General features: G+C 46.9%; 1 protein-coding gene across 2 annotated transcripts in view; it reads right to left on the bottom strand.

Moving 5' to 3' along the window:
• Positions 1–905: 905 nt before the first annotated feature.
• lin28b (lin-28 homolog B (C. elegans)) overlaps positions 906–27,161 on the bottom strand; it is a 29,394-nt gene continuing 3,138 nt past the window's right edge. Inside the window, exons 1-4 of one of the 2 annotated variants that reach the window (XM_076013503.1) lie at positions 22,729–23,022; positions 21,513–21,700; positions 7,657–7,844; positions 906–4,093 (exon numbers count right to left, since the gene is read on the bottom strand). In XM_076013503.1, the coding sequence (XP_075869618.1) occupies positions 3,781–4,093; positions 7,657–7,844; positions 21,513–21,700; positions 22,729–22,738 (699 nt within the window). In that variant the 5' untranslated portion in view covers positions 22,739–23,022 and the 3' untranslated portion in view covers positions 906–3,780. Of the gene's footprint in view, positions 4,094–7,656; positions 7,845–21,512; positions 21,701–22,728; positions 23,023–27,161 lie in introns of those variants that run through there. The other variant, XM_076013502.1, reaches the window with a different exon arrangement.

Genomic DNA, 27,161 nt, shown 5'->3' with positions numbered 1-27,161 from the left:
TTCACGAGGTTCGACCTTTCATATCATATTCAACGTGTTTGTAGCCTGAAGCGGAAAAAAACTGAGGTAAAACTCGCCGAGCGGCCGTCCAGCAGTTAGCAGCTAGCAGCTAGCAGAGGGAGAGATCCAAAATCGTCCTGTGAGACGAGCGCACAGGGAGCCCACTCTGAAAGCTCTTTGCCAAAGCTTCAGGGAATAGCAATAATATTATTAATAATAATAATAATAATAATAATAATAAAAAGAAAAGCTTTGATCATAAGAAACACTTGGAGGATGGTGGAGGAGGTAGACGGGGCTGAGAGGAGGTCAGGAGTTTTGCTGTGGAACAGATATGAGGTAGGCTTTTTGCTGTAAACGAAAAAAAAAGAAGGATTTTTTGCAGTAAAATAAGACAGAAGTAACTCAGGGATATAAAGGAAGACCTTCTGGCTGGGGGGGGAGGGGGGGGGGGTCTGTGGCAACACTGGAGATTCTCTCACCTCAGTACAAGAGCGACCTACAGTTAATCATACGAGCTCATCTTTAAAAAAAAAAAAAAAAAAAAAAAACAAGAAAGAAATATACAGAACAAAAAAAGAAATGCACGACTATGTATAACTCAAGAGGTAGTTGCTAACATCAGTACATGATCAGGTACATGTGTCTCTTTGCCATTGCTTGACAGGTTGTGTTGAGTCAGTCAGTGGATGATTCCCAAAAGAATAAAATACACTTTTTTTTTTCTTTTTTTTTTTTTGGTTAATTCCCTGAGAACAGTTCGTCATCCTGAGAGGAATTATGTGTAAAATGTAAAAAATACATTGTACAAAAAAAGATGTCTCCATAAAGATCTTAGCATGGGCTGTGCGCCTGCTTTCTGCGGTTTGGTAATTCCTGGGGGGGGGGGGGGGGGGGGGGGGGGGTTCTCTCTGTTCTGTAACGCTGCATTGTTAAGTCGTTTCTTTTTTTTTTCTTCTTCCATTTCTTTAAACGCACAAACATTCAAAAGGCTGTACATTTTGAACAACAAAAAGAAAACAAAACATCACTGCAGTGTTGCACTTTCAGCAACGAGAGCCTCGAGGATCAGCTCGAGGATCAGCTCGAGGATGAGCGAGCGCTTCAGCAAGTCGGAACTTTAAAATGCCTTCTAAAAAGAAAAAAAATGAATGAAACCAAAAGAAAATAATAATAATAATATTAACAATAAAGCCAAACTCTTTGGTACGGAAACATACCAAAAAAGTTGGTTGTCTACTTAGAACCTTTGAAAAATAAAATCAAAAAATAAAACAAGCTAGTTTGATATCATCACACAAAGTTATTTGATTTGTCAGAACATTAAGGTACAACTCCAAAAGTGAGCCGACGGGAGCTTTCTGTGAAGGCTTCGACTTCAGATGAGCTCCTTTCACATTCAATATGGTCAGAGAAGAGTTGTTAGGTCACAAGTAAGTGCCACTAAAGCCATGCTTTTGATTCAAGTTATACTAAAAGCAGCACTCTCACTCTCTCTCTCTCTCTCGCTCTCGCTCACTTGCCCACTCCTCTCGGAGCGAGCCGGAGGCAGCAGCAGAGGTCGCACGGCCGGCTGGCGCTGGGCCGTGCGACCGCTAGGCACAGATGGATGAGGGAACTGCGGCTGGCTTCAGAAAAAAAATGAGCGGGAGAGCAAACACCTTGATGTTCTGCGACATTCATTTGTTCTGAGGAGGAAGAAATGTTGAGGTAACGATGTACATCTGAGCAGCTCCAAACGAGACTGGCTTGGTTCTCGCCGCGGCACCTGCGATTAAGAAAGACGAGGCGAGTCTTTGTGCTGAATCTGAAGTGACTGCAGATGATTCCGAGTAATAATAATAGTAATAATGAAAAAAAAAAAAAAAGAGAAGGCAGGGAGTTAAAAAAAAAACAAACAAAAAAACAGACTGAGTCCTGTTTCACACTTTGGCCCTGCTGACTTTGACTGGTTGGGATCTTTGAGCGTGACGAAGGAAAAGACGCTAACTGCTAAGTAAATGCAGTTATTTAGCAGTTGGCTAAATATTTTCTCTAACGTTACATGAAAGAATACAGGCAAAGTTGTCTAACGGAGTACAGACCTCACACCTCGTCTGTGCCCCAATAGGATCGCAAGAATACTGACGCCTCTGTGGCTCTGTCGCTAACTTCAGATTAGCCTGACATTAGCAAAAAGAGGTTTAACATACGGTGCTTTTTCATAGAAGCAAAAAAAAACCCAAAAAAAAACACTATCATTGTAAAGTCTATACTACAGTTTTGTCAAAATAATACCAGTAACGTTTTATTTCTGTGGCCCTCTAGCAAACTTTCCATTAATCAGATGGCAAAGCATTAGCTCTTCAGTTGCTAGCTAACTGGCCAATGATTGGCACCTCTCGTCCTTGTCACTCGCTTCCTTTGGGCAAACAGCAGCGGAAGAGGGGGAGTGAGGGAGGGGGCAAAATGAGAAACAGGACCGGGCCGTCAAACAAAAAGGTTTCACTTGGGTTAAAACGGTTATACTGAGGGAGCTAACTTAATCACACGCATACAAGTGATCCCACGCAAAGCACATGGCTCCTATCCAGCCTTTGTCAGAACTACATCCTTATACATGCAATAGTTATTAAAAAATTTCAATTATATTTTGTGACTTTGTATATATTAATGACTTACATACTATTATTTATAGACTGTACTGTTATTTTTGAACTGCTATGTGTCAAACAAAATACGGTGGCGAATTCATGATCTTGAATCTAATACTACTATAACTATCGGGATTAAATTGTCTTTTCTTTTCTTTCTAAGGCTCTTTTCTATCTAATAGAAGGCGACTGAAAGTTGTTGCCGTCGGCTCGCACCCGGAGAGAAGGCGATTCCGGCACAAATACGGCTGAACGTTGTCTCGTTTTTGTTTTGTTTTTTAAACACTCTTTGACAATCAGTTGGTCCTGCCTGCTTTGTTTCAAAGAGAAGTGCGCCGCGAGTGCTCTGAAGTGAAAGCAAACGTGCTCGGCAGTCCGCGGATTCTCCGATTCTCCCGGCTGAGATTCCCTCCGGAACCCAGCGATTCCCCAAAAGACCTCAATAAACCGAGCCAGCGTTCCCACTGGCCTGGATTGTTGCTTGGAGGTGCAGAGCTTTCAGAGTCGTCTTCTAATCCTCAAAACGAGCTACCGTGTGCGCAAAAAAAGGGTGCATAATGATTTTCTGGGGGGGATTTTTTTTTTTCTTATTATTTTTTCCCCAGAATGATTAAGCCTTCGGGTTCTGAATTTACAGCTTTAAAAGTGAGTGAAAAGAATTCAGAGCAGCCGACACAACAAAAAAAAAAAAGACGTCGGAGAGGTCCAAAAAAAAAAAAAAATAGGGGGGGGTTTGCGGGAAGCAGTACTGCCACCCAGTTTCATACCGCGTGGTCTAACTTTGAACGGGCACTGATTGAAACGAGCACTGAACGGCGTCATTTCCCCGCGCGGGCGCTGGTGCTTCCAGCGCCGGCTGCTGTAGCTGCACTAAGGTGACCGCAAGTCACACACATTCATGCACGTCCGTACCCCGCTGATCTTTGCCGTAGCTGCGCTGTTAAGACACGTCAAGAAATAAGAAGAAGACGGGAAAAAAAAACGTAAAGAAAAAAAAAAAAAAAAGGAATCGAGACCTCCTATGTTTCACAGGTGTGAGGTAGATAAGGGGGCGGGGCTTCAGCTATCCTTGATTGAGTGGAGGGTTGGGGTAGGGAGTGGGTTGGGGGGGGGGGGGGTTTAGGGGTTCCTTTCAAACCCCGAAATTTCAGGATTTTCTCCACCTCTGCGTCCGGGGGCCACGCGTGTGGGGTTCCTCGGGGGAGGAGGAGGAGCCTTCCAGCGGGGAGGAGCCCGAGCGCTGCTCCTCCTCCTCCGGCAGGTAGAGATAGTGGCCGGTCCCGGGGCCGAAGGCCGAGGTAGACGAGGCGTGTTGGTCCTGAGAGCCTGAGGGCGTCAGCGTCTTGTGGGGACACTGCGCCACCATGTGTGTGATGCTCTGGCAGTAGTGGCATTTCTTTGGCTGGGGGGGCAGGCCGCACTCCTTGGCATGGTGGTCCAGACCTCCGCAGTTATAACAGCTGCAGCGCCAGAGAAGGAGACAAGGCACGCGTGAGAGAGCCGCACCGGGGGGTCAGTGGGCCACAACATCCTGAGGCAGCGAGCTGGTTGGCCAGTCGAGGGGGGTTTGACCCGAAATCAGTAGCTGCGTTTCCATTACAGTTTGTTTTTTTTTCGCAAAATAAAAGCGGTACTTCTACAATTTCGACAAAGGACAATTGCGATTTGAATGGCGTGAGGCGCATGAGCCGCAATGCTCTTAAACTCTTGTCCCGCGATACTTTACGAGAATTACGTTTGCTTTTGTTTGTTTGCCGTTTGTTTGCGTCCAAGAATGGTCGTAATATTTGTCTCTTTGATTATGTGTAAAAACTATTCAGTTTTCTCCTCCATCCAAACATAACGCGGCATTTTCACTTGGAGTGAAGCGGTCACGTGACCCCCCCGCACGTCACGTCCGGTGACGGGTAAATGCGAAAAAGTGTTCCGACGTATCGATACAGAGGTACGTCGGAAAACCCACCCCATGAGAGCGTAAAAACCTTTGAGCGATGTTTGAGAGGTTTTACAAAGTTTAGGTTGTTTCCATTGACAGTTTTCTATTGCGATATTTAGGTTTTCGCGCAGTTCTAGGGGTGATGGAAACGCAGCTACTGAAAGCATCGCCCCTTGAGTTGAGTTGGAGGCTTTGCCGCGCAACTCAAGACATGTTTTTCAGACATAAAGGCTTAAAACTGTATTTCTTTGTACCAATTACGACTTGGGACACATCACCCGGACCTATCCCGACCTTCACAACCCGACCGGACTTTACTCTACCCGGTTCTGCCCTGTCCGATCCTCCTGTCCTTTCCAATTCTACATTACTTTAGTCACTTTTATCCCATCTTAACCGGTCTTGTCCTATACCATCCTCTACCATCCTATACAACTCTACACTACTCTGCTCTACCTCACCATCTTCTACTCTGTTATATCCTACTCTACCCTGCCCTATCCTTTCCTATCCTATCAAATCAAATCCTCCCCTACTCCATCCCACCCTACTCAACCTCCTCTGTACCATCTTTATACAAAAGCAAACAATATATCTATACATACATACATTTACCTATAACTATACAGTACCTAAATGTTATAGGACTTTAATCATAAGACACCTGACCTGCCCCACTAAAATCCTTTTCCAAGACAGAATTCCCTCCCCCACAAAACGGTGAGTGTTGCCTCGACATACCCTGTATAACTCCACACTCGCCACTAGATGGTGGTGTGACACACGATATCATCACACGGTTTTGGCTCACATGGCACCGTCTTGACATGCCAAGAGGCACCCGTTTGCCAGGAGCGTGGAAATCATTTGGCCAAAGACACCAGTGAAGTTGATGCTTCACAGTGAACTGCAGTAATCGGATGTGCAGCTTTTAGCCAGAAGTTGTGTCAAATGAAGCTGTACACTTTCATTTCGATGAATAAATGTAAAGTTTTTGTTTAGTTTTTTTTTTTACTGTCAGTCAGTAGCCTGCTGCATTTACATTTTATTCCTCCTTCCACCGTCATAAACCCAATTCTCACAGCGCTACCGCTGCCCCCAGAACGCCTGAAGACTGCGCAGCACTTGAGCAGACCCACTCGCTCCCCGGTTGCGTAACTGGACCGGCCAGCAGGGGTCAGAGCAGCGCAGCGTCCGTGGGAGCCGCTCTCTCAAAGGATGAGGACGAGGCTGATGCTGTGGGCCCGACTTCCAACACCTGCCTCTCGCTGCCTTCTGGGGCGGCAGGCAGGCAGGCAGGCAGGCCACTGCAACACTGATCAGAGGTTTGGGATCAATCGTCCCCGGCGGCCTGAATTATTCAGCTTTGTAAAGCAAAGCGGGGCAGCTTTTCTTCCCGCCGCCGCCGCTGCAGTGGCTGCAGAAAAGCCGCAGTCGGGGGTGTACCGTCTGAGGTAAATGCAGCCTTTAATCTTTTTAGGGGCGCCTTCATCCAACGGCGAAGGCACCTGGTGGCGAGAAACGCCGCTTACCCCCATTGAGGTGAGAGACGGTTGGTTGGGAATTCCCACGCAGTCGTTCAGGTTTTATCTGACTGAACAATCAACCTCACGACGCCACGTCTCCACGCCGCGATTCCCGCAACTTCATGACATGAAGCGCAGATTCGCCCACGCTGACTCGTCATCGCGGTTCGGCCCATTTTTGTGGATGTAACCGGGAGTGAACGGCGCGGCCGTACAGCGCCACCCTGTGTCGCAATTTGGCTACGTGCTGCTCGCCCGTTACCGTTACAGTTGTCGCTTCAGACGACAGAAGCTTTACCAACCGGCCAGGCCACCGGCCGTGTCCCGAGGAGGTCCACACGGACTGGGTTTTTTTTTTTTTTTTTTTTTTTTTTTCTTAGCCAGGTGCTCTGTATTGTTTTTCAGCTGGGGACAAAACAATTGATCGAGCAGCCCCGAACCGCATTGAGAGGGATATAGGGGCCGATCCGGCTCGGTTGTCTCGAGGCCGTCGGTGATGGGGGGAAAAAAAAGCCGGCAAATTGATTTAAAGTAGAGGCGACGGCAGGCAGAGTGCTCTATTCACGTCCTGTTTTGCGGTGCAAAATAACCATAGCAACAGGCATGTCCTCGGGGGTCGGGGTGAGGGTGGGGGGGGCAGATTGCATTGATTTAATCTACAATCTCAGCCCACTCGCATATAGCTCTGGGGCGGCGGCAGCGAGGGCGCATGCGAACGTACGTCGAGGCGGAGCTTTTCCATGGATTCTGCCGCCATGCTGGCATCGCGACGTCTCGCTGATTTATTTTTCCCTCACGAAACAAAGATGGTAATCAGAAGAAGAAGAAGAAGAATCAGCGCAAAATCCACTTCATGGTCGATTCGTCGTGGGAGGAACTCAAGCCCACAGCGTCCCATTAACGTGATAATCACCCGTTAATGAGAAGGAAGCTTTGGGGAAGGGTGGGGGGGGGGGTGAAAGTGAGTCGGGAGAAGGTTCACAAATCCGCAGTGTGAACCTTCCTCCTCTGAGCTCTAATGACTGATCCAGGGGGAAACAGCCCCAGAGGGACGTCTCAGAAAGTCGGGGGGGGGGGGCTCGTCTGTCTTGGCGAAGGCTGATGCTTCTATCAGGCAGCGCATGTCAAGAGTAAAGACCCTGAAAGCCCCTCGCACCCATCGGAGGAAACACCTCAGGACGGTGGTTGGAAGCTCTGAGGGATCTGCCGCAGCGACGGAACTCTAAATTCCGCTCCTGGAGGAGGCCGTCGGCTGATCGATGAGCCTCAGCTGAAGATCGGTCTGGACACGCAGGAGCGGGGAAATCATACACGCTCATAAATATGACCTTTTGAGGTTCCACCGACTGGAATCTGATTGGCGTGTCGTGGCAGGGCCTTCGGCTCGGGGCTAACGCTAACGCTCCGGAACTTTGAAGGCCCAGTCAAACAAATTGGTCTGAGAGGTTTTTTTTGCGAGTAGTTTTAAATTACAAGTAGGTGGCGTTTCACGTTTCCACATTGGAAAGTTGCTTCCGTGCGTAGACTGATCATTCCCCCCCCCTCCCGTTTCCTTGCTTACCGGTCTCCCTTTGGTTTGCGCTTCTGCAGCGGGACCTTTCCCTTGGGTCTCCGCTCGCTGCCCGAGCACGGCCCGCCGCCAGGTCCGGTCACCCGCAGGGACTCCAGGCCCTTGGAGGACTTCTTATAGGTGAACTCCACCTGCTCACCCTCCTTCAAGCTGCGGAAGCCCTCCATCACCAGCTTGCTCTGTCGGGGAGGAAAAACAAAGCAATTATCCATTTAGAGAGCAGCAGGTGCTCAGCGTCACGCAAAGGACTGACGGACACGGGGAGCTTTCGGAAGATGGAGAAGAAGAAGATTTGCTTTTTGCATCCACACTTTTGTTACAGTTTTTCCACTAATACGAAGAAAAAAACAATTCAATTTTTTTATTTGATTTGATGCAAATAAAAATTGCAGGATTTAAATCCTGCTTTGCTTCTTTTATATGTACGATATGTTGTTGTTTTTCGAGCTGAGAGAGATGCTGCTAAAATTGTTTTTCATTGTCTCGCTACATTGACAATAAAGCTCTATGGAAACATTCCAAACAAGGTGCTCATTTTTTAAGCAAATAAGATTTGTACAAGCACATTTATATTCAAAGGCAAACTGGAAATTATGCACATTTTTTTTACTAAGACATACACTAATGGAAAAAAATAAATATTAACAAAGTGAATAATTAACAAAAACAATTAATCAAAAAGCCCAAAAGAAACATTTCATCTTTCAAAGTTTCAGGGGGAAAAAAAAATCTATTGTTTAAAACAGCACACAAAATGTTTTTGTGGCAGCAGATTTCAGAGAAGCTCTCAAGGTCTTCCATTATTCAAAAAAAAAAAAAAAAAAATTCAATTCCAACTGAATTCTGCAACAAAGGTTGCGAGAAGAAGAAGCACCGCGACTGGAACAAGACGGCTGCGTTCACATGCCGAGCTGCTGCGCTCACCCCTGATCTCTGGCAATCCATATACTGTACTGCGGTGCAGACTGGCAACAAAGAACGCTCTGCATCAGGCGGCTATTCTGATAGTTAGCGCTAATGTGTCACGTGCGTCCGCTAAAACGGCCCTTTTCGTCTCTGTCTGCCGACGACCACAAAACACGACACATTTGCGTCAGGAAAACCGGCGGGCGGCGTCTTTTACTCGATATTCACGAGCGCGTCGCAGAAAAATCACCCCGGGAGAGGGGAAAACACTTCTGCGGCCGCACACTCGGGACGGACGCGCGGCGAAACCAGCTCTCTGCAGCTGACCCCACCTCGTCCGAGGCTGCTGCGGCGGCCAGCGGCTGAGCAGCGCCTGGGGACCACAATCCAGATCTTCATCAGCTCATTAAGCCGAGGGCACCGACTGGATAATAACCCAGATATGCTTCCAATTGCACCCGCAGGGAGCCCATATAGATGTGGGGAGAACGCGCGCGCACACACACACACACACACACACACACACACACACACACACACACACACACACACACACACACACACACACACACACACACACACACACACACCACTATGCCACCACACCAGAAATTTCTCACTCAGCCTATTAATTTATCAAAGAATCCATAGGAATAAACTAGTTTGCCGTCTATCTTGTCCTTAACACGCCTGCTTGTTAACACAAGTCCTCCTCCATCCTACGAGATAGATTGTCCTCACAGACCTTCAGAAGACTTAGAGCATCTGAAGCATATTGAAGTTAATTCAATATCTAATTGCAGTTTTCAATTTTTTCTACTTTCCTACTTCACTGTGCATTGTTAGGCTGCAGTGCATTATAGGTGCATCATTAAGGTATGTCACCGTGCAAACTGGAGTATAAACTGGCCTTAAAATGACGTTGACAAGTTATTATCAATACTTATTTTTGATATTACTGAGGACCATGCCGCATTCGACTGTATGTGCACATGCAGAGTTAGCCAAAACGACGTACACACACACACATTAGGAAAAGAAAAACTTGGCATCGATATTTCAATACCAAATGGATTCAATGGTGACAAGATTCATACAAGTATATGTACCATCTCACACACACACACACACACACACACACACACACACACACACACACACACACACACACACACACACACACACACACACACACACACACACACACACACACACACACACAGATAGAAGTACAAATTAAATATTAATGCAAGTTTTTCTTTTTCTGATGTCTGTTAACATTATTGTGTCGCTCTCTCTCTCCTTCTACATATATATATGAATATGATAGATTGATATATATATACACATACATTCTCTATATATGTATAGATTTTTTTTTTTTATTTACTTTTTTGTACTGTAAAAGAAGAAGAGAAATAGATTCAATTTGGCTGATGAGCAGAAGGACAAGTACAAAGCCTGGCCACCCCCTGCTTCAGCCGTTTCTCTCCAGTGCTTTGCTTCCCTGCGCCGCCTCAACTGATGCAAGACGTCGCCCATTTATGAGTCTGCAATCTGGCGTTCTCATTCGCTCTCAAATTGGACAATACGCCCAATCGAGGACACAAATGCAAGAATAATCTGTTAATCCCGTTTACCAGCTGGTCGCCGTCTCCTCCATTAGGGAGTCGAGAACCCGATCCGAGTCAGTTGGAGGTAGTTTGTACTCGCCGTAGTTAAAAGTTTAGCCTCACTTCGTCTGGGTCGATGGATGGCGGGCGCCACAGTGGGGTTGCAGTGGGTAGTTTGGAGCTGTCGGGACACGATGAAACCCTTGTGCAAACATGAACGACGAAGCGGAATGCCGCGCGAGGCGCTCGTCCAACGGCGAGTGATCACAATGACAAGACGTCAATGACTCTTTGCCGGTGGAATTTGAACGGACACTGCCCAAATGTGACGCACTCTCACATGTTGTTGCGAAATATTTGCCGGAGAAATACGTCGCTTGTTTGCAGAAGGTGTAGCCACAAGTGCAAAATGATTCAAAAAAACAACAATAACAACAAATCTGGGGTCCTCGTCCTCGTCCCGGATGCGTGTCAAGCGTCAGTTGTTGTGGTTGCTGAGACACTCGAACGCTACCGTTGGAGCACTCGAGATTGGTCTTGGTCTCAAGGCCTTTTTGAGGGTCTCAGACTGGACAGACTGGGGCTCTTTGATCCAGACCGGTCGAGACTCAGCCAACGGTGCGATAAAACACGATGATAAAAAGAAAAGAAAGCTTTTGTTTCACCACCTCGTCCCTGGAGCCGTGCAGGACTTTGAGGTCTTTCACCACCACCAGGAGTGAGATGAGCGTATTTTTAGCGTTGAGCTCAGACATTAACGGTTGTTTCGCATTTTGCTCAGGCTCGGCATGCTGTACTATTCAGTTAAATTGTAAAGTAGTTTTTTTTTTTGGAAAATGGTTCAAAATATCTGGCAAAGCAGTGAAGTATTAAAAGTCGCCTTGCTGAAAAGAAAAGCTGCTGTTCCAGTCTGCAGAAGTCGAAGTATTGTTATGTCGAAGCAAACTTGAACTAAAAAAAAAGATGCATTTGTTCTGTTTCGTGGTGATTTTTCTTTGGCACGTACAGTCTTGGTCTCGTCTCAGCCTCGACCTCTAAATGCCTTTGGCCTCGTCCTCGGTCTCAAACCCCAAACGTCTTGGTATTTTCCTCGATCCTCTCCAGTCTTGATCACGTCTTGTTCTCGTCTCGCGCGTTTCTTGACTACAACACTACTGGACGGTTTCCTCAACGCGAGAGATTAGAGCGCCAGCTCGGGTATTTTTCAGCGACCTCGTGGTTTCGCTCGCGCGCCCTGGACGGCCCCGGCAACGAGTCGCCGGTGTTGGTTACTCTCCTCCCCCCCGCCCCCCCCCCAAAAAAAGAAAAATCCACTGCGCGGCTCCGGATCAACCGCCGCAGTCTTTTTGCACAGACGGGACTTTATCTCGCGCGCAGCCGCGTCCTTGCAAGTTCTCCCTTTTATCTGCTCTCCGCAGAGCCGCCACTTCCTTCTGCAGGGGGGGAGGAGGGAGGGGCAGGATGGGGAGGTGGGGGGGGGGGGGTGTCCAGAGAAAGAAAAAAAAAAAGAAAGAAAGAAAAAGGCCGACGCTGCAAGGCAGCAGAGCGCAATCGTTTTCTCTCGGCACATCCGCCATCCATCTTATCTGCGTTGATCGGCATTATTGATCGGGGAGGGGGGGGTGGTTGAGGGGGGAGAAAACACGCAGGCGCTGGCCAATGATTGATGTCACATGGGCGGGGGGCAGAGTGGACGGACGGACGGACAGACGGCCAGGGGTTTGGAGCGGCCGTGACCTTCAGCGAATGGCGGCGAGGCCCCCGCGTGGATTCTCGCCATAAGTAAACAGCAGCCCACGCCAGCGTGCGGCGGTGCGCACGGCGGAGCTCGCCGCCCACGGACGCCGCCGCCGCCCGGGCCTAAAAATAACCGGCTGCTGCTGCTGCCGCCGCTGCCGCGTCCTGTAAATTCTGCACCTGCCGTGCAAAAAAAAAAAAAAGGAAGAAGAAGAAGAAGAAAAAAACAAAAAGAAGAGCGTGTGGGAAGAATGGCAGCGAGCGAGCGAGCGAGCGGTGAGGGAGGAGCAAATGTGCAAAGTGCAGGGTAGGGAATGAAAATGTGCTCTGCAGCATATCTCTCCTATAATGTCAGTGTCAGCGACTGCGGTTGCATTAAGCTCAGGGGCTCTATAGGTGGTCTATTATTATAAGATAAATGCGAGAGACTCGCGTTTTACAGGGGAGGAAAAAAAGGGAAAAGGGAGAGAGAGAGGGAGAGAGAGAGAGAGAAAAAACGCGGGAATGTATGAAAAGGTATAGGAACGGGGGGGAACAAAGGAAGTGAGAATTAATGAGGAGCCGAGAATAGGTTGAGAACCTGCTGCTGCTGCTGCTGCTGCAAATCTGATGGCTGCTGCAGCGCCGAGATGCAAACGGAGGGAAACGCGCTGAGGGATGAAATGAGGCGCAGCCGCATTGCAATGAGAAGCCCCTTTTAAGTGAAAAGACGTACATTTCTAATATGCTGGAATAAATGTATATGGGAATATATAATGTATATGGGAATAAATGAATGATCCGACTAAATGCGTGTCATTTTCACTCTATGCTTTTATATCAAGTTGGAGCCGTCTGCGTAATGGAAACGTGTTGGTTTTTAGGCAGGGAAAAAATAAATCAAAGGCCACTTTGACTGTGAAGGTGAAGGAGGCCGTGATTTTAGACGACGTGCCGCAGTTTTTGGCTTCAGTTTCAGGGTTGGTTTCTTTTCTTTGCTTCTTAATTATTACAGTTTGTCGTGCGAACACAAGTTTTTTAACAATAAACTATTAAATAGATTTTTTTTTCAGTCTAAATATATTTAAATATAGTATAGAAATTAGAGACGAACCTTTAGACGACGACGTAAAATGAACTAAAACAAAGCAAATGAGTTTTTCCATTTTTAAACAAAACTTTTCAAAATATTTTGGTAATCCAGAGGCCTCGAAATATTCACTCACACTATTTATCTATTTATTTTTACTTTTCATGAGCAATTACTTTAAATTTATGAACAAAAATATTTGGAAAAAATTAAAAAATATATTTGTCTCGCTATAAAAATTTCAGTAGTGGATTCCTACAACTGTTTTTAGGAGGTTTTGTTTTTCTAACTCAAACCTTCAAAAATACTTCACGCATCAAAACTCAACCACGTTTCAAGTACCAGACAAATTGAATAAAGATACTGAGCAAAAGAAATTATACTACACCAAACAATTTTTCTTTTTTTAAACATTTGATCGTTTTATCTGTCTAAAAATAAACTAATTTTATATCAGTTGACAAAGTATTAATTTGTCAGCCGACACCATTAAAAAGAAGGTGAAAGTCTATTCGAAAGTAAGCACTTAAAACAACTCGACCGGTGAGAGCGCCACCTAGCTGACTGCAGGAGCAGCGGGGCGATCCAAAAAAAAACAAAACTTTTCATTTATTTATTTTTTTTAATACTTTAGAACTTTTACTTGTTTAAAAAAATATATCTACAAATGCATCAGAATCAAACACGTAAAAATGATTCTAGTATAATAAAGTCCTGTTGTACCTCATATGATAACACTACATTTGGACTGAACTCTGGATGAGGAGCTGGATTCAACACTTTCAGACACACGACCGCAGAGTGCGACGCCACAAAGCCGCTTCTCTGAGTGCCGTCGCATCTCCACTCAGCCTTCTGCCATCCTGCTTCTTCTCTTCATCTCTCAAAAAAAAAACTCTTGCAAATGTCTCAGTCTAGACGATCGAAGGCCGAAACGAAAACAAAGAAGAAAAAAAACGAAACATCGGAAAAACAATTTTGACAAAAAAAAAAAGAAGAAGAAGAAGAAGCAGCGCCCTTCCCCCCACGACAATCAACACCCGGCTTCTTCCTGCTTCTTCCCCTCCTGCCTTCAGTCCCTCCGGTTCAAAGTTGACTGGTTTGTTTCTCGCTCCCCCCCCCCCCCCCCGACCCCTCCCCCGAGCACGTCCATGCCCACAATGCACCAGCGAGGAAGCCACACAACCCCTTTTGTTCTGCAGCGATGCAGGAACACACACACACACACACACACACACACACACACACACACACACACACACACACACACACACACACACACACACACACACACGCACACACACACGCGCACACACACACGCTTCTTACTTTGGCTTCGCCAAAACTGCCGCGCGATTGCGTAATAAGACCCACGTGTGCGAGTACTGGGTCGGGGGGGGGAGAGAACTTCTTAATTTGTGTTTAAAAATATACATGCGTGAGGGTCCGTGTGCGTCGTAAACCCCCGCCCCCAAAAAAAGCGGCAACCCGGGCCGCCTCTTCTCGGGTGACCTGGCCGGCGTCCTGACCCGTTTCAGTTTACGCTTCGAGGTCAGGAAAGGGCAGCGCGCGGCCGGGGGAGGGGCGGGGGGGGAGGGCGTAGAAGGAGAGAGAGAGAGAGAGAGAGAGAAAGGGGAGGAGACAAAATGGAGGAGTGGCCTGGCCGAGGGGGCGGGGGATTTCGGTGGGGTGGGCAGGGGGCGTTAAATGGGGGCGGGGCGGGGGAGGGGCTCTGAAGGAGCCGGCGACGGTGTTGGTTTGGAAATGCCTCCAGCGCATTCTGTTCAGCTCCACTGGAGGAGCAACTCCCGATCAGGCAGCCAGACCCTGGCCGGCTACTGGGGGGTGGGGGGGGGCAGCGCGGGAACAAACAAAAACCCCATTTGATCGCGGAGCCCCCCACAGGTCAGCGGCGGAACTCCAGGGGGGAGGGCGGCGCGTTAATAAATATCTTCCTATAGGGCTGCCTGTGTGTGTGTGTGTGTGTGTGTGTGTGTGTGTGTGTGTGTGTGTGTGTGTGTGTGTGTGCGTGGGTCATTGTGTTGCTGCGTGCGCGTCCTCGGATGTGTAGGAAGCGGTCGATGCGGCATCCTGGATAGAAATAGCCCTCCTTTTCATCAGGCCGGCCCTCCGTCATCGGCCCGGCACCGCCAATCGATACAGGAAGCCGAGCAGGAAAGTAGATCCGCTCGACCTTTTTCCCAGCGAAAAATAATGACACAGAAAAAAACTATATATATTTTTTTAAATCCAGCCTTCTCTTAGGCTCGCCGACCGCCGGCTATGACGGGAGGAGAGGCTGATTGCATTATGGGATGCTTAAAATTTAGATTCTTAAACACAACTTTATAGCCGTTTTTTTTATAGCTTCTTGTTCAACGAAACGACAACGAAAAAACATCTCATCACACAAGCGCATAACCATAACTTATGCAGGCAAACACAGGAGGAGGAGGAGGAGTAGAAGGAGGAGATTTGATTTTGAAAAATAACATTTAATCTACCGCTCTTGTTTACATTTGTCAAACATCACACAACACACAGCTCAACACAAGAAGAAGGAGGAAGAGGAGAAGAAGAAGATGAAAATGAAGATCATGAAGAAGAAGAAGAAGAAGAAGAAGAAGAAGAAGAAGAAGAAGAAGCCATCTACAAACAGGAAATGGTAAAATTTGGGGTTCCGACAGACAGCAGAAGACAGCAGGAAGCTCACAACGCGAAAGACGAAGAAGAAGGAGGTGGAGGAGGAGGAGTAGTACGCAAACAAGCTCACCGAGCGACCAACCAATGACGGTCCTCCATTCGCAGCCCTGACCCTTGAACCCTGCCTCGCTCCGCCCCCTCCTGCCCCTCCCCCTCCCCCAACGACCCAAACGAACAACCGGGGCAAATATTTGACATCGGAGGGAGGAAGAGCGAGACGCTCGTCAGCACGTGGAGGGGAAGTGGGCGTGGCCGAGGCGGTAAAACGCACTCGTGCTAATAAAGCGGCGGCAGGGCTTCGTCTGAGGCCACCGACGACCGTTTCCTGCCGAAGGTCCACAAAGGAGCGACCGTTTCTCAACAGCCGCAACAGTGATTCCTTTGCATGTACATGAATCTATCCTGCCACAAGTTCACCTCCGTAACGGCCCGTCGGCTGCATTATTTGTCATAATCTAATTTGACCCCAAAAAAAAAAAAAAACTCTTCCGTTAAAATATTTGGATTCAAGAGAAAGTCGATTTTCTTGAGGGTGAGCGTATTTTCGCTTTTCCGATCGTAGAATTCCGAAAGTTGTTTCAGAAATCTCCCTAAACGCTGCCGGGCGGTCACGCAAATACCCGACAATAAACATGAAACATTTTTATCATTTAAAAAAAAAATATATATATATATATATATATATATATATATATATATATATATATATTTTAAATAAAAATTCCCTGTGAAACTGGCTTCATTTTAAAAACTGGGAAAATCTGCATGCAAAGACCAGCTGGGGAGAGTTGAGGCGTTTCGCTCGTTTTTGCAAAACGTCATTATGATGTCGTGTCGTATTGAATTGGGGTTAAAAATAAATAAAAATTGTCAAAATCGTTGAATCGCAGACTTTTCAAATTTGTAGTTTTCTGCAATTTCCATTTTGGTGTCAGAAACAAATAGAAAATGTCAGCGTCACTATCATGCTTCAAATAAAAGTAAAAAATGCAAAACATTTTTCATGAAATTACGTCATTTAGGGGAAGTTTCAGTTAACAAGTTTTTTTCATTTTATTTTTTTAATCAACGGAGGACACGTTTTCCATTTGTTTTACGACTGTTTCTCCTGGCGGGAGGATTCCGACTCTTTGCGTTTTAACGGCTTGAATTCACATCAGAGCGGGGGAGGGGGAAAAAAACCCTGAGTGAGTGAGAGAGTGAGTGAGTGACAGGCTTCTTCCTGTTTCAGGTGAACTGCGCCTTGTTTTGCAACCACCACTATCACCACACACACACACACACACACACACACACACACACACACACACACACACACACACACACACACACACACACACACACACACACACACACACACACACACACACACACACACACACACACACACACACTGCTACTGCTGCTGCTGCCGCCGCCACCTTTCCAATTACCAATCACCTCCACTCTATGTGGCCCGGCTCCTCAAAAGGAAGTCACATGACCCAACTCCTTTTCTTTTCCTCCTTCTCCTTCTCCTCTCGTGTTTTTTGATGTGCAGAAAAAGAGAAAGGGGGCAGGAGGGGCGGGGGAGGGGGAGGGGTTCGGCGAAGTGTGTGTGTGTGAGTTGGTGGGGAGGGGAGGGGGGGGGGCTGGGTTGTGTTGCTGCAGGAGAGACAAAGCCTGATACTGGCTATCTGGAGGCAGGGATGGGTGGGGCCTGCATGCCAAACGGTGACACGGACCAGAGGTTAATCTCACTAGGGGCCCACTTTAACCTCGCTACACAAAACACACACTCGCTTTTTTTTTTCCTTTTTCCTGCATTCACACACACACACACGCACGCTCGCGCACACGTAGGAAAAAAAACATTTTTTGTTTGTTTGTTTTTGTCAAAGGAAGCCCGTCGATCACACTCACGACGTGGAGACATCAACAAGCCGGCGGGTTGAGAGGTGACAGTAGGAGCTGCACGCACGCAAACACACACACACACACATTTCCTCACGCAGGGTCTCCACAAATTGAACAGACGGTCTGGAAGTTTTTTTGTTTTTTTTTCAGGTCGAGAACGGCGGCGGCAAAACCGCTCCAATGTTTCAAACTGATTACTGACAAAGACCCTCACACACACACACACACACACACACACACACACACACACACACACACACACACACACACACACACACACACACACACACACACACACACACACACACACACCCAACCCTCCTGCCTTTTTGTCTTTAAAGAAATTCCTCTGTTTAAAGAATGCCTGAGGAGAGAGAGGGAGGGAGGGAGGGAGAGAGAGAGAGAGAGAGAGAGAGAGAGAGAGAGAGAGAGAGAGCCCCCGCCCCCCCCATGTCCCAGCAGGAACTTGAACACACACACTCATGCGTGCACACGCGCGCGCACGCACACACACACACACGCACGCACGCACGCACACACACACACACACACACACACACACACACACACACACACACACACACACACACACAGGCTCTGGAAGCCAGAGAAAAACACAGTGTCAGGTCCAGCAGGTAGGGACGGTCCTGACAGATGAAACGGGCCTGCGCGCATTTCTGAATGGACCGAGCAGAGAGGTGAAGAGCGGTGTGGGGGGGGGGGGGGGGCACTTAATTACCTTCTCCTTCACACACACACCTTCCAGAAAGGAAGTGATCAGATAGGAGGAGGCGGCGGCGGCCTCCCAGGACGAGACCTCTCTCTCTCTCTCTCTCTCTCTCTCTCTCTCTCTCTCTCTCTCTCTCTCTCTCTCTCTCTCTCTCTCTCTCTCTCTCTCTCTCTCTCTCTCTCTCTCTCTCTCTCTCTCTCATAAACCACCCCTCCCCTTTCCCTTTCGCCTCCTTCCCTTCCACTCACTCACTCACCCCCCCCCTCGTCTCGCTCGTGTTTTTCCTCCTCGACGACCAGAAGCCTCCCCACTCCCAACTCTTATTTTTCCCACATCCCTCCTCTTCCCTTCTACTTGGAAATGGAACCTCCCCTCCACCCTCAGCCACTACGTCTGTCCACACGCGCCCCCCGCCGCCCCCCCTTTTTTTCCCCCTCTCGTCGCGGGGATAAAACGCGCAAGCCTCCCCTCCGCACCGGCCCAAGGTCGGCCCGCTCGCCACAGAGAGGCGGCGCGAGCTCCAAACTCTCTCTCTCACAACTCCTCGGATACACTCCGACGTCTGTTCCTTCCGGTCTCTCGAGCCAAGCCAGCTGAAACTTTTCGCCATTAGAAATATTACCCATCGCGGACGAGAACATTTCAGACTCCCCCCGGGGGATTTTTCTTTCGCAGCCGCACGCCTCGGAATAGCACCGGCGTGCGCAAATAGCCGCAGGCTGACGGCGAAGCCACGGAGACCGGGAAAATAAATAGCGTTGACGCGGACGTGGATGTTTTGCATACGGCGCAGCGGCGCTGGCACTTTTGTTTAATTGCGGCTGTGGCACTCGAAGGAAAACAACGGCGGGGGGGGGGTTAAAAAGGGAAAAAAAAATGGGACGCGGGTTATGTGGAAAATGCGGCATTTAGTACATTCAAAGGCTTCAAGGGAGATGCGGCGCGGCCACGCGCAGCTTGACACAAATGGTTATGCAGAAGGGAAACAAACAGCGAGGGGGAGAAAAAAAAGCTTTCTCCGCTGCATCTGGGGAAATCAGAAATAAGATCGAGTCCGTCATCGCAGAATGCCACACCGAGGCTTTCGAGCCTTATGATGCATTTGATTTGAGAAAAAGAAGGGAAAAAAGGGGGAGAAAAAAAACAAAAAACACCCATAGGCCAACACGTCTGTCTGGTGCAGCAGGTCGCAAACCGACCACATTATAATGTAAATTTTTTTCACTCCAGCTGCACTGGTGCACTTGGCGGAGGCATTTCTGGAGAGCAGAGACGAGAGCAACGCAGACTGGGAGCAAAGGTTCAAAATAATATTAACGAAATATTATTACTACGATAACATGATGAATGCGAAAGTATAATTTAAAAAAAAAAAGTAAACTCTCAGAGCACTCATGAGCATGAGATACTAATGCATCCAAGTGACAAATTAATCATTTTTGTGAGTAAAAGAAATAATTATTGAGGCAGAATTTAGGTAAAAATTTCATATGAATTTTTTTTTTTAAATAAATAATAACTATGAAAGTGTTTTAATCAATGAAAAACACAGATAAAACGATGCGCAAAAAATAACACAAGCTAACATAAGCATAAGCACAAAAAAATTGAACATTTAATGAGCACCCAGACCTAATCAGCCTCCTGTTGACCAAACGCAAAACATGCACGGAGGCAGCTGACATTTCTCAAATGTGTCATTAGTCGTCATCCATCGCTCACATCTCTGACCTGCAGCTCTCCGATGCAGCCTGTGATTCTTTTAAAACAGAGACTAAAGCCTTCGCTTTCCACTTTGCTTCAACTGAGATAAGATTTAACCTTTTGATTGGAGAAGCTTTTTGCAGCCTAACAAGCCTCACCTGTTTAAAACAGCCTCCTGCTTTCTGCTTGTATCCACGTCTTTTCAACTTTCCACGACAACCCGAACTGACTTTGTGGCTTTCCACGTCTCCTCGTCAATTTGAATCGCGATGCGCGCGCTGTTATGAATGCAAAAATGCTTCGGTTCAACATTGCTGCCCCACTACTGTCCTATTTAACCATGTGTCTTAGCAGAAACTGGACAGTACACGCAGAGGTAATATTTATAGAAGTATTTAAAACATGATAAACGCACAAAAAAAGAAGATGCAATGCGATAAATACCACAAAGAAATAACCGCTGCAGTGTTGGCACAGCTGGATACATCCACCGCAAACCGACCGCTGTGACAAGGTACAATAAAAAAGTGGGCGGAGAGAGAGAGAGAGAAAAAAAATCTCTGGCATCATTTAATCGGTTCCTAGGGCCAATTTTCAACAAGAGGTGACAATAGGTGGCCAACAATCGCAATTCCCACTGGTTAAAAAAAAAAAAAAAAGCACAACTGACCTATCAATCCATGTAGCCGTAGCGACTCAGCGTGCCCGTCTTTGTTCATTCACCACTGCATGGCTGCTGACATCTGACCCAACCACCACCACCACAGCAGCATCCAGAAAAATCCCCTCCAACACAACGCAAATCTGTCTAAGAGCCAATTTACGTACGCGATGGGGAGGGGGCGCTGTCTATGTAACGGACGTAACAATGAGCGAGGGGAAGGTGAGGGCTGCCCTTTGTCCGCCTGTTTATAAAAGAAGAAAATAGACCGGGCCGGACCCACAAATTGACTCGAACGAGGCTTTAACGACTTGTAGCAACAACAATAACAACGTGTGTTTAGTTGTAGTTTTAGAGGGGACACACACACAAAGCACACAACCCAAAACACGGAGGTGGTGGTGGTGGACACTGGCAGCAGCCGGAAGAAGATACGGAAAAACACGTCGTCGTCGTCCCCCCGCTTCCGACATGTTGGGGCGACCTGCTCTCGTCCATCGGAGGGCCAAAGTGTGAAACTAACCGTGTCACAGCCACACGACATGTCGTCCCCCTCTTTTCTGTTATTAACAGAGGAGGAGAAGAGGTGGTGGTGGGATGACGAGGGAGGGGAAACTGGACGCATGTGACCCAAAGAAAGAGGAAATTTGGCGTGTGGGGTCCCACCTCCCCTCCCCACCTACCACCATCAAACCCCCCCCCCCCCCCTTTTCTCCGTAACGACAAAAAAAAAAAAAAAACATATCCTTCCGCTTCAAAACACCCGAATGGCACAAAGTAGTTATTTTTGTTTTTGTTTAAGGAAATGCGTGGTCGACGTCTGCTTACTTGGTGGACGAAAACATCCAGCGGAGGGTCTACGGGGCTTCCCTCGCTGCTGGTCATAGAGATAAATCCGAAGCCCATTCGGACGTTGAACCACTTGCAGTAGCCCGATCCCGACAGGACCTGGGGCCGAGTCCGCTCCTCCTGTTCGGCGGACCTGGCGGGGTCCTCGCCACCTTTAGACGGCCCTCCTTGGGAGGGAGAAACAGAAGGGGGTGGTGGAGGGAGAAAGGAATAAGTGAGGGAGGGGGCATGAGTGTAAAGTTAAGACATTTGTACGGAGTCGTTGGTTAGTGGTACTTTATAGTAGGGTGTGTGTGGGTGCGCAAAGCGACGAGAAGTAGTTCGGGGAAGCCGCCCCTTAACACTCATAACACGGGCTGTGTAAAGTTCAAGGCCGGTCGAAAATTTTCCCTATCGCAACCACAACAACAACTAGTACTACTACTGCTGCTGCTACTACTACTACTACAGCTACGGGCATCAACAAACAACACTCTGGAGAAAAGGTGGAGGGCGGGTGGTGGTGGGAAAGTTGCGGGTTGATTTGACTCGGTTGACAGATGTCCGCCTCCCGGCTCGAGCACCGCCCGGGCGGGCGGGCGGGCATGCTCAGTGTGGCTCAACTTGTGGAAGAAGGAGGAGAAAAAAAGGGGAGGGGGTCTCCCTCTTTTCTTTTTTTTTTCTCTCGTTTTTTTCATCGAGCGTCTAAGCGCGGCTGAAAGAAGGAGTTTGTGGGGGTCCGCGTGCACGCGCGTGCGCAAGGCAAAGCAGGTGTAGCACGCAAAAAAAAAAAAAAAAAAAAAAGGCGACAAGGAACGCACAACACGCGTGAGGATCCGACCAACGCATCGCGACGAGAAAGCGGGAAGGAGAAAAACGTGGTGTGGGTTTTTCTCTCTCTCTCAATTTTTTTGCATGCGGGGGTCGCCTTGCGGTGCGGTGCGGTGCGGGTACGTTTGTTTGCGTTAATTGCTACGATTGAAACCTATCAAGACTGGGATTTCAACGATCGCGTTGCACCTTGCCCCCCACACCACCACCGCTACTACTGCCGACCATCCTCCCTCCTCCTCCTCCTCGCTCCTTCCACTGAGAGGAAGAATGAAGAGGAGAAGAAGAAGAAGAAAACAGAGGTGTGTGGGGGAGAGAGAGAGAGTCCGGAGTGGTGGTGGTGAAGGAAGCAGTGGTTGAATAATGATAATAATTGCAGAATAACCTTCGGCCATGTTTCCCCGCGGACCCTCCTGTGCCCAAGTTGCGGTAGAGAAGCTTCCTCTCTGCGAAGGCGGGCTCTGCGGCCGTCACCATTAATCCCACATCCTCGATCCCGCCGCTCAGCAGCAGCAGCACCGCGGCTCGCACGGCACGGCGTGCTCTCCGCCCCGCGCCGCCTCGCTCATGTCCGTCTTTTCTTCTTCTTTTTCTTCTTCTCCTCGCTGCTGCCGCCGCTTCCCCTCTGTCTCTTCTCTTCTCGCTCCCTTTTCCTCACTCTCTCCACCGCCGCCGCCACCACCTCTGTACTGCCGCTCTCTCTCTCTCTCTCTCTCCCTCCCCCCTCCTCCTCCCTCCCTCCTTCGCTCTCATTCGCTCCCGAGCTGGCTGTGCCCGTTCCCGTAGTGGGAACACGTGACTCCGTCAATTACATGCTCCCTTGCTGCTAATTTCCGCCCACCACCCTCCCTCTCTCCCGTTACTCAAGAGGAGTCGCACTCGCAACCCACAGTTAGCGGGTACCGTGGATTAGAGCGGAGATATTTTTTTTTAAAGGACCCGTGCGTCACGTGACTGAGGTATCGGTTTGACGGCTCGAGGTGGAACCTTTCGTTGACGAACCCGCGGCTGAATCTGAACTTTCCACCAATCAAACAAGAAGGTTGAAGCTAATGTTGAATTGCTAAAGGTTGTAGACTTGTGTGGATAAATATAACCCTCTTCACCAATGAATTTGTTCGACTTTTATTGCACTCTCTTAATAATTACACTGAAAGGACTTGAGCTATTCAATTTATCTTTCATAGTTTACCCTTTCTCAGTAATAGAAAATGTATCGTGGCTGTTCCTGTCAAACACTAAACAAAATCTAAAACCCTGGTTGACCTTAAGTGGGAAGGTAAAATATATTACACAGCGAGTGAAGAAAGAGAGAGGACAGAAGGGTTTTATTATTATTATTTTAATTTTACAATTACCTTCATTTCCATGCCCTTAAATGCCTTTCACTATCAATTTTATCTTGCACTATTTTAAACTATCAAGGTTTTTGAAACAAAATTATTGTAAGACTATTGGAACCTTGGGCTCTGATATGATGTTTATTAATTTCTCGATGTATTTTTGCTTTTGCTGCTTGTCTTATTGTTTGTGTAAAGCAATTCTTGTATGAAAGGTGCCATATAAAAAAGTCTTTCTTATTTACTGACTTACTTACTTGATTGGTAAGATTTAGAAGATGTATCGATGTAAAAATAATTTTTTAAAGATTTTTTTGTGTGTGTGTGTGTGTGTCAAATTTAGCTTGTAACCAGAATTTCTATTTTTCATAAAGTGTGCAGATGGTTAGATTGCCTATAGGCCGCAACCTGCTCATGGGTTCAGTGGCAGAACAAGTGTGACATCAGGAAGCAAAGTATTAACATTCTTGCCAACATGATTTATTACAATCAAATCTTTCAAAGCTGCCCTTCAAAATAAAATAAAATAAACACATGTAAGCAGTGTGTCGCTTTCACGTTGTTGTGCAGCATATTTGTTTTAAATTTTCCTGATCTCTGCGACTGTATCATTAGCGGCTGGCTACACAAAGCCATTTATACTGTCGGATGAGATTAGACGGGATTCGATTAAACTTTAATGGCTCCTTTGTGGCTAATTGGTGTAGCCATAGCAGCGGGAAAGAGACAACACGGGAAACAAACAAAGAGACAAATAATAGCGCGACAACAAAGTTCAGCATCATCAGGTGTGTGCTAGTTTTAGCCTTTTAGCCTAAGTCTTGATTTTATTCCTTCTCCCAATCAAACATTTGCATTTTCTTGTTTGTTTTGTTTCAGTAAGGCCTGAAATGTATGCAACAAAAATGTGTTTGTTTAAGTAAAAACATATGTTGGAGTCAGGCCTGAATATATTTATCATTTCATAGACGTGTCAGAAGAACAGGCAGCATGTTTTCCAATTAAAGAAGTCTTTGTAAAAGTGATGTGTGGAAACAAAAAAAATATTAAACTCCAACTATCATTAAAAGTCTGTTTTTATTAAAGTACAGACCAAGTTTAAACTAATCAGGGTCGAGTTTAGTTTTTTCTCAAACAACCTACAATTGAAAATCCAGCATGTTAGCAGTGTCATATTTTTTTTCTGTACACTGTGCAAAGGCACATGTTGTTTTTGAGCTCATGTTTCGAGCGTGTACGACCAGTTTGCTCCCAGCATCATAGTGGGCACCGGAGGAGAGCTGGCTGAACTCACAGCTTTGGAATGCGGCCGCAAAAAAGAAAGGCAGAAAAACAACCTGGGAAGTTGATGCGGTCCGTCAGCGTGATGTGCAGATGTCAGGGGGTGGACGAGAGCGACAGCCAGAAAAGTGCTTTGTTTTTAAGGGACCGAAAAAGACGTTAATAACACGGTAGCTCTGACGTTGGGGTGGGTTGGGCTGCTTTTTTGTCTTCTTGTTGCAAGATGGGGAGAAAAGACACAGGAAGAAAAAGTTTGAAGACCTTTTTGAATCTCCTCTCTGGATGAGTGAGCAAACAAAAGAAACATGTCCTTTTTCAGAGTTAAAAATTCAAAATAGAAAAAATCCGGACTTCAAATGATTATGTGAGCGATGACAACACAGTGGCTCTCATGTCATAGTGGCCTCTGTTTGAGCTAGTTTTCTCTCATCTTTATAGAGACAAACAATCTTAAAATAGCTTTAACAATCTTCAAAAATCTTAAACCATACTAAATCTTGTGAAATCTACTCTTTGTAATCGATAGAGGGGCGAAAAAATAAAAGGATTACACGATAACTGGTTAATGTACTTGCTAATTAAAGTTACCCAACAGTTTGTTTCATCTATTCTTTAAAAAGTCATAAACACCAGCTTTACGATGGATTTAAATAATAAAAGGGACACTGTTGGGGAAAACCTGTAGAAAACATTTTTTCAACAGTGCAAAAAAAATAAAATAAAAAGTGTGTCATGGAGAAACACGTCAAAGCAGAAATAGGTTCTGAAAGGGGGGCAGACCAGCAGCCAGAAGCTTCAGCATCTCAGACAAACAATCCTTAAACGTCTTCAACAATCTTCAACAATCTTAAACCGCCTTTAACCTGGTCAAACATATACTTTGTAAAAGATAGATGGCCAAAAAAATTAAAGGATACCCCGATAACTGGTTAATATACTTATACTTATGTTAGTTAAAGTTCCCCTACAATTTGTTTTTGATGTATTTTTGTCTATGATAAGTGCTAAACACATTTGAATAAGGTAAGGAAACTGTTGGTGAAACCTTGCAGAAGAAAACATTTTTTCGAATGTTTCAACATTGCAAAAAAATAAAAAATAAAAAGTGTGTCATAGACAAACAAGTCAAAGCAGACATTGGTTCTGAACAGGGGGGCAGACCAGCAGTGAGAAGCTTCAGTATCTGAGACAAACAATCTTCAACAATCCTAGACCATCTTAAATCTGGTCAAATCTACTCTTTGTAAAAAGATAGATGGGCGAAAAAATAAAAGGATAACGCAATAACTGGTAAATATACTTGTTGGTTAAAGTTACCCTACAGTTTGTTTAAGCTATTTTGAAGTATTTCTGTCTTTAAAAAGTCATAAACACCTGCTTTAAAATGGAATTAAATAATGAGAAAAAAGACACTTTAGGTCAAACCTTGCAGAAGAAAACATTTTTTTAAAGTTTAAACAGTGCAAAAAGTAAAAATAAAATGAAAAGTGTGTCATAGAGAAAAAAGTCAAAGCAGACGTTGAAAGGGGGGTGGGGGGGGTGGGGCAGACCAGCAGCCAGAAGCTCCTGTATCTGCTCTCAAACACACGGAACATTTCTCAAGGGGGTTATTCCCGGCTACAGGGGGAAAGGGGGGAAAAACACGTTGGAGGAATGAAACAACAAGCCCCATCTCCACCCACCGGGGCTAGAAGAGCCCACCCTCCGGAATTCATGAGCTTTGCCCCTACCCCCAAGCCGTGCATCCCAGCCCCCCACGCAGGCAGGCAACAAAAAAAAGAGAAGAAGAAGAAGAAGGAGGGGGGTGGCAGGGTTGAAAAAGAAGGCCGTGTTTTTGAGGATGCTTGTAGTGGAGGAGGTGGAGGAGGAGGAGGAGGAGGAAGGAGGCCTCCGCGGCGGCCGCAGAATTACCGTCGGGGTCACAGGGTTGGGTGGCGGTGTCAGATGTTGTATCCTGACAGGACCTTTCTGATTGGGACGGACCCTGGTGGAAACCAACGTTAGAGCGCGACACGTGAGAGCGGCGGCTCCGAGGGTCCAGCGTGCGTGGCTGCTCACAGGAGGCCAACGAGGAACGAGAATCAGAGATCAGCGGGGATTTTAAAGTTGGAGAGAGAGTTGAAGTCAGCCAAGTGGCCATGAAAGACTGGAATAAAATATTCAACACATGTTAGTGTGCGATCAAGCTGACTTGGTG

The sequence above is a fragment of the Nelusetta ayraudi genome, unplaced genomic scaffold, assembly GCF_046127955.1.
Source record: "Nelusetta ayraudi isolate G7.1 ecotype Tasmania unplaced genomic scaffold, CSIRO-AGI_Nayr_v1 ptg000151l, whole genome shotgun sequence".
Classification (NCBI taxonomy): Eukaryota; Metazoa; Chordata; class Actinopteri; order Tetraodontiformes; family Monacanthidae; genus Nelusetta; species Nelusetta ayraudi.
The sequence above is the reverse complement of the archived record's forward strand: the minus strand, read 5'-3'. Positions and strand labels throughout refer to the sequence as shown.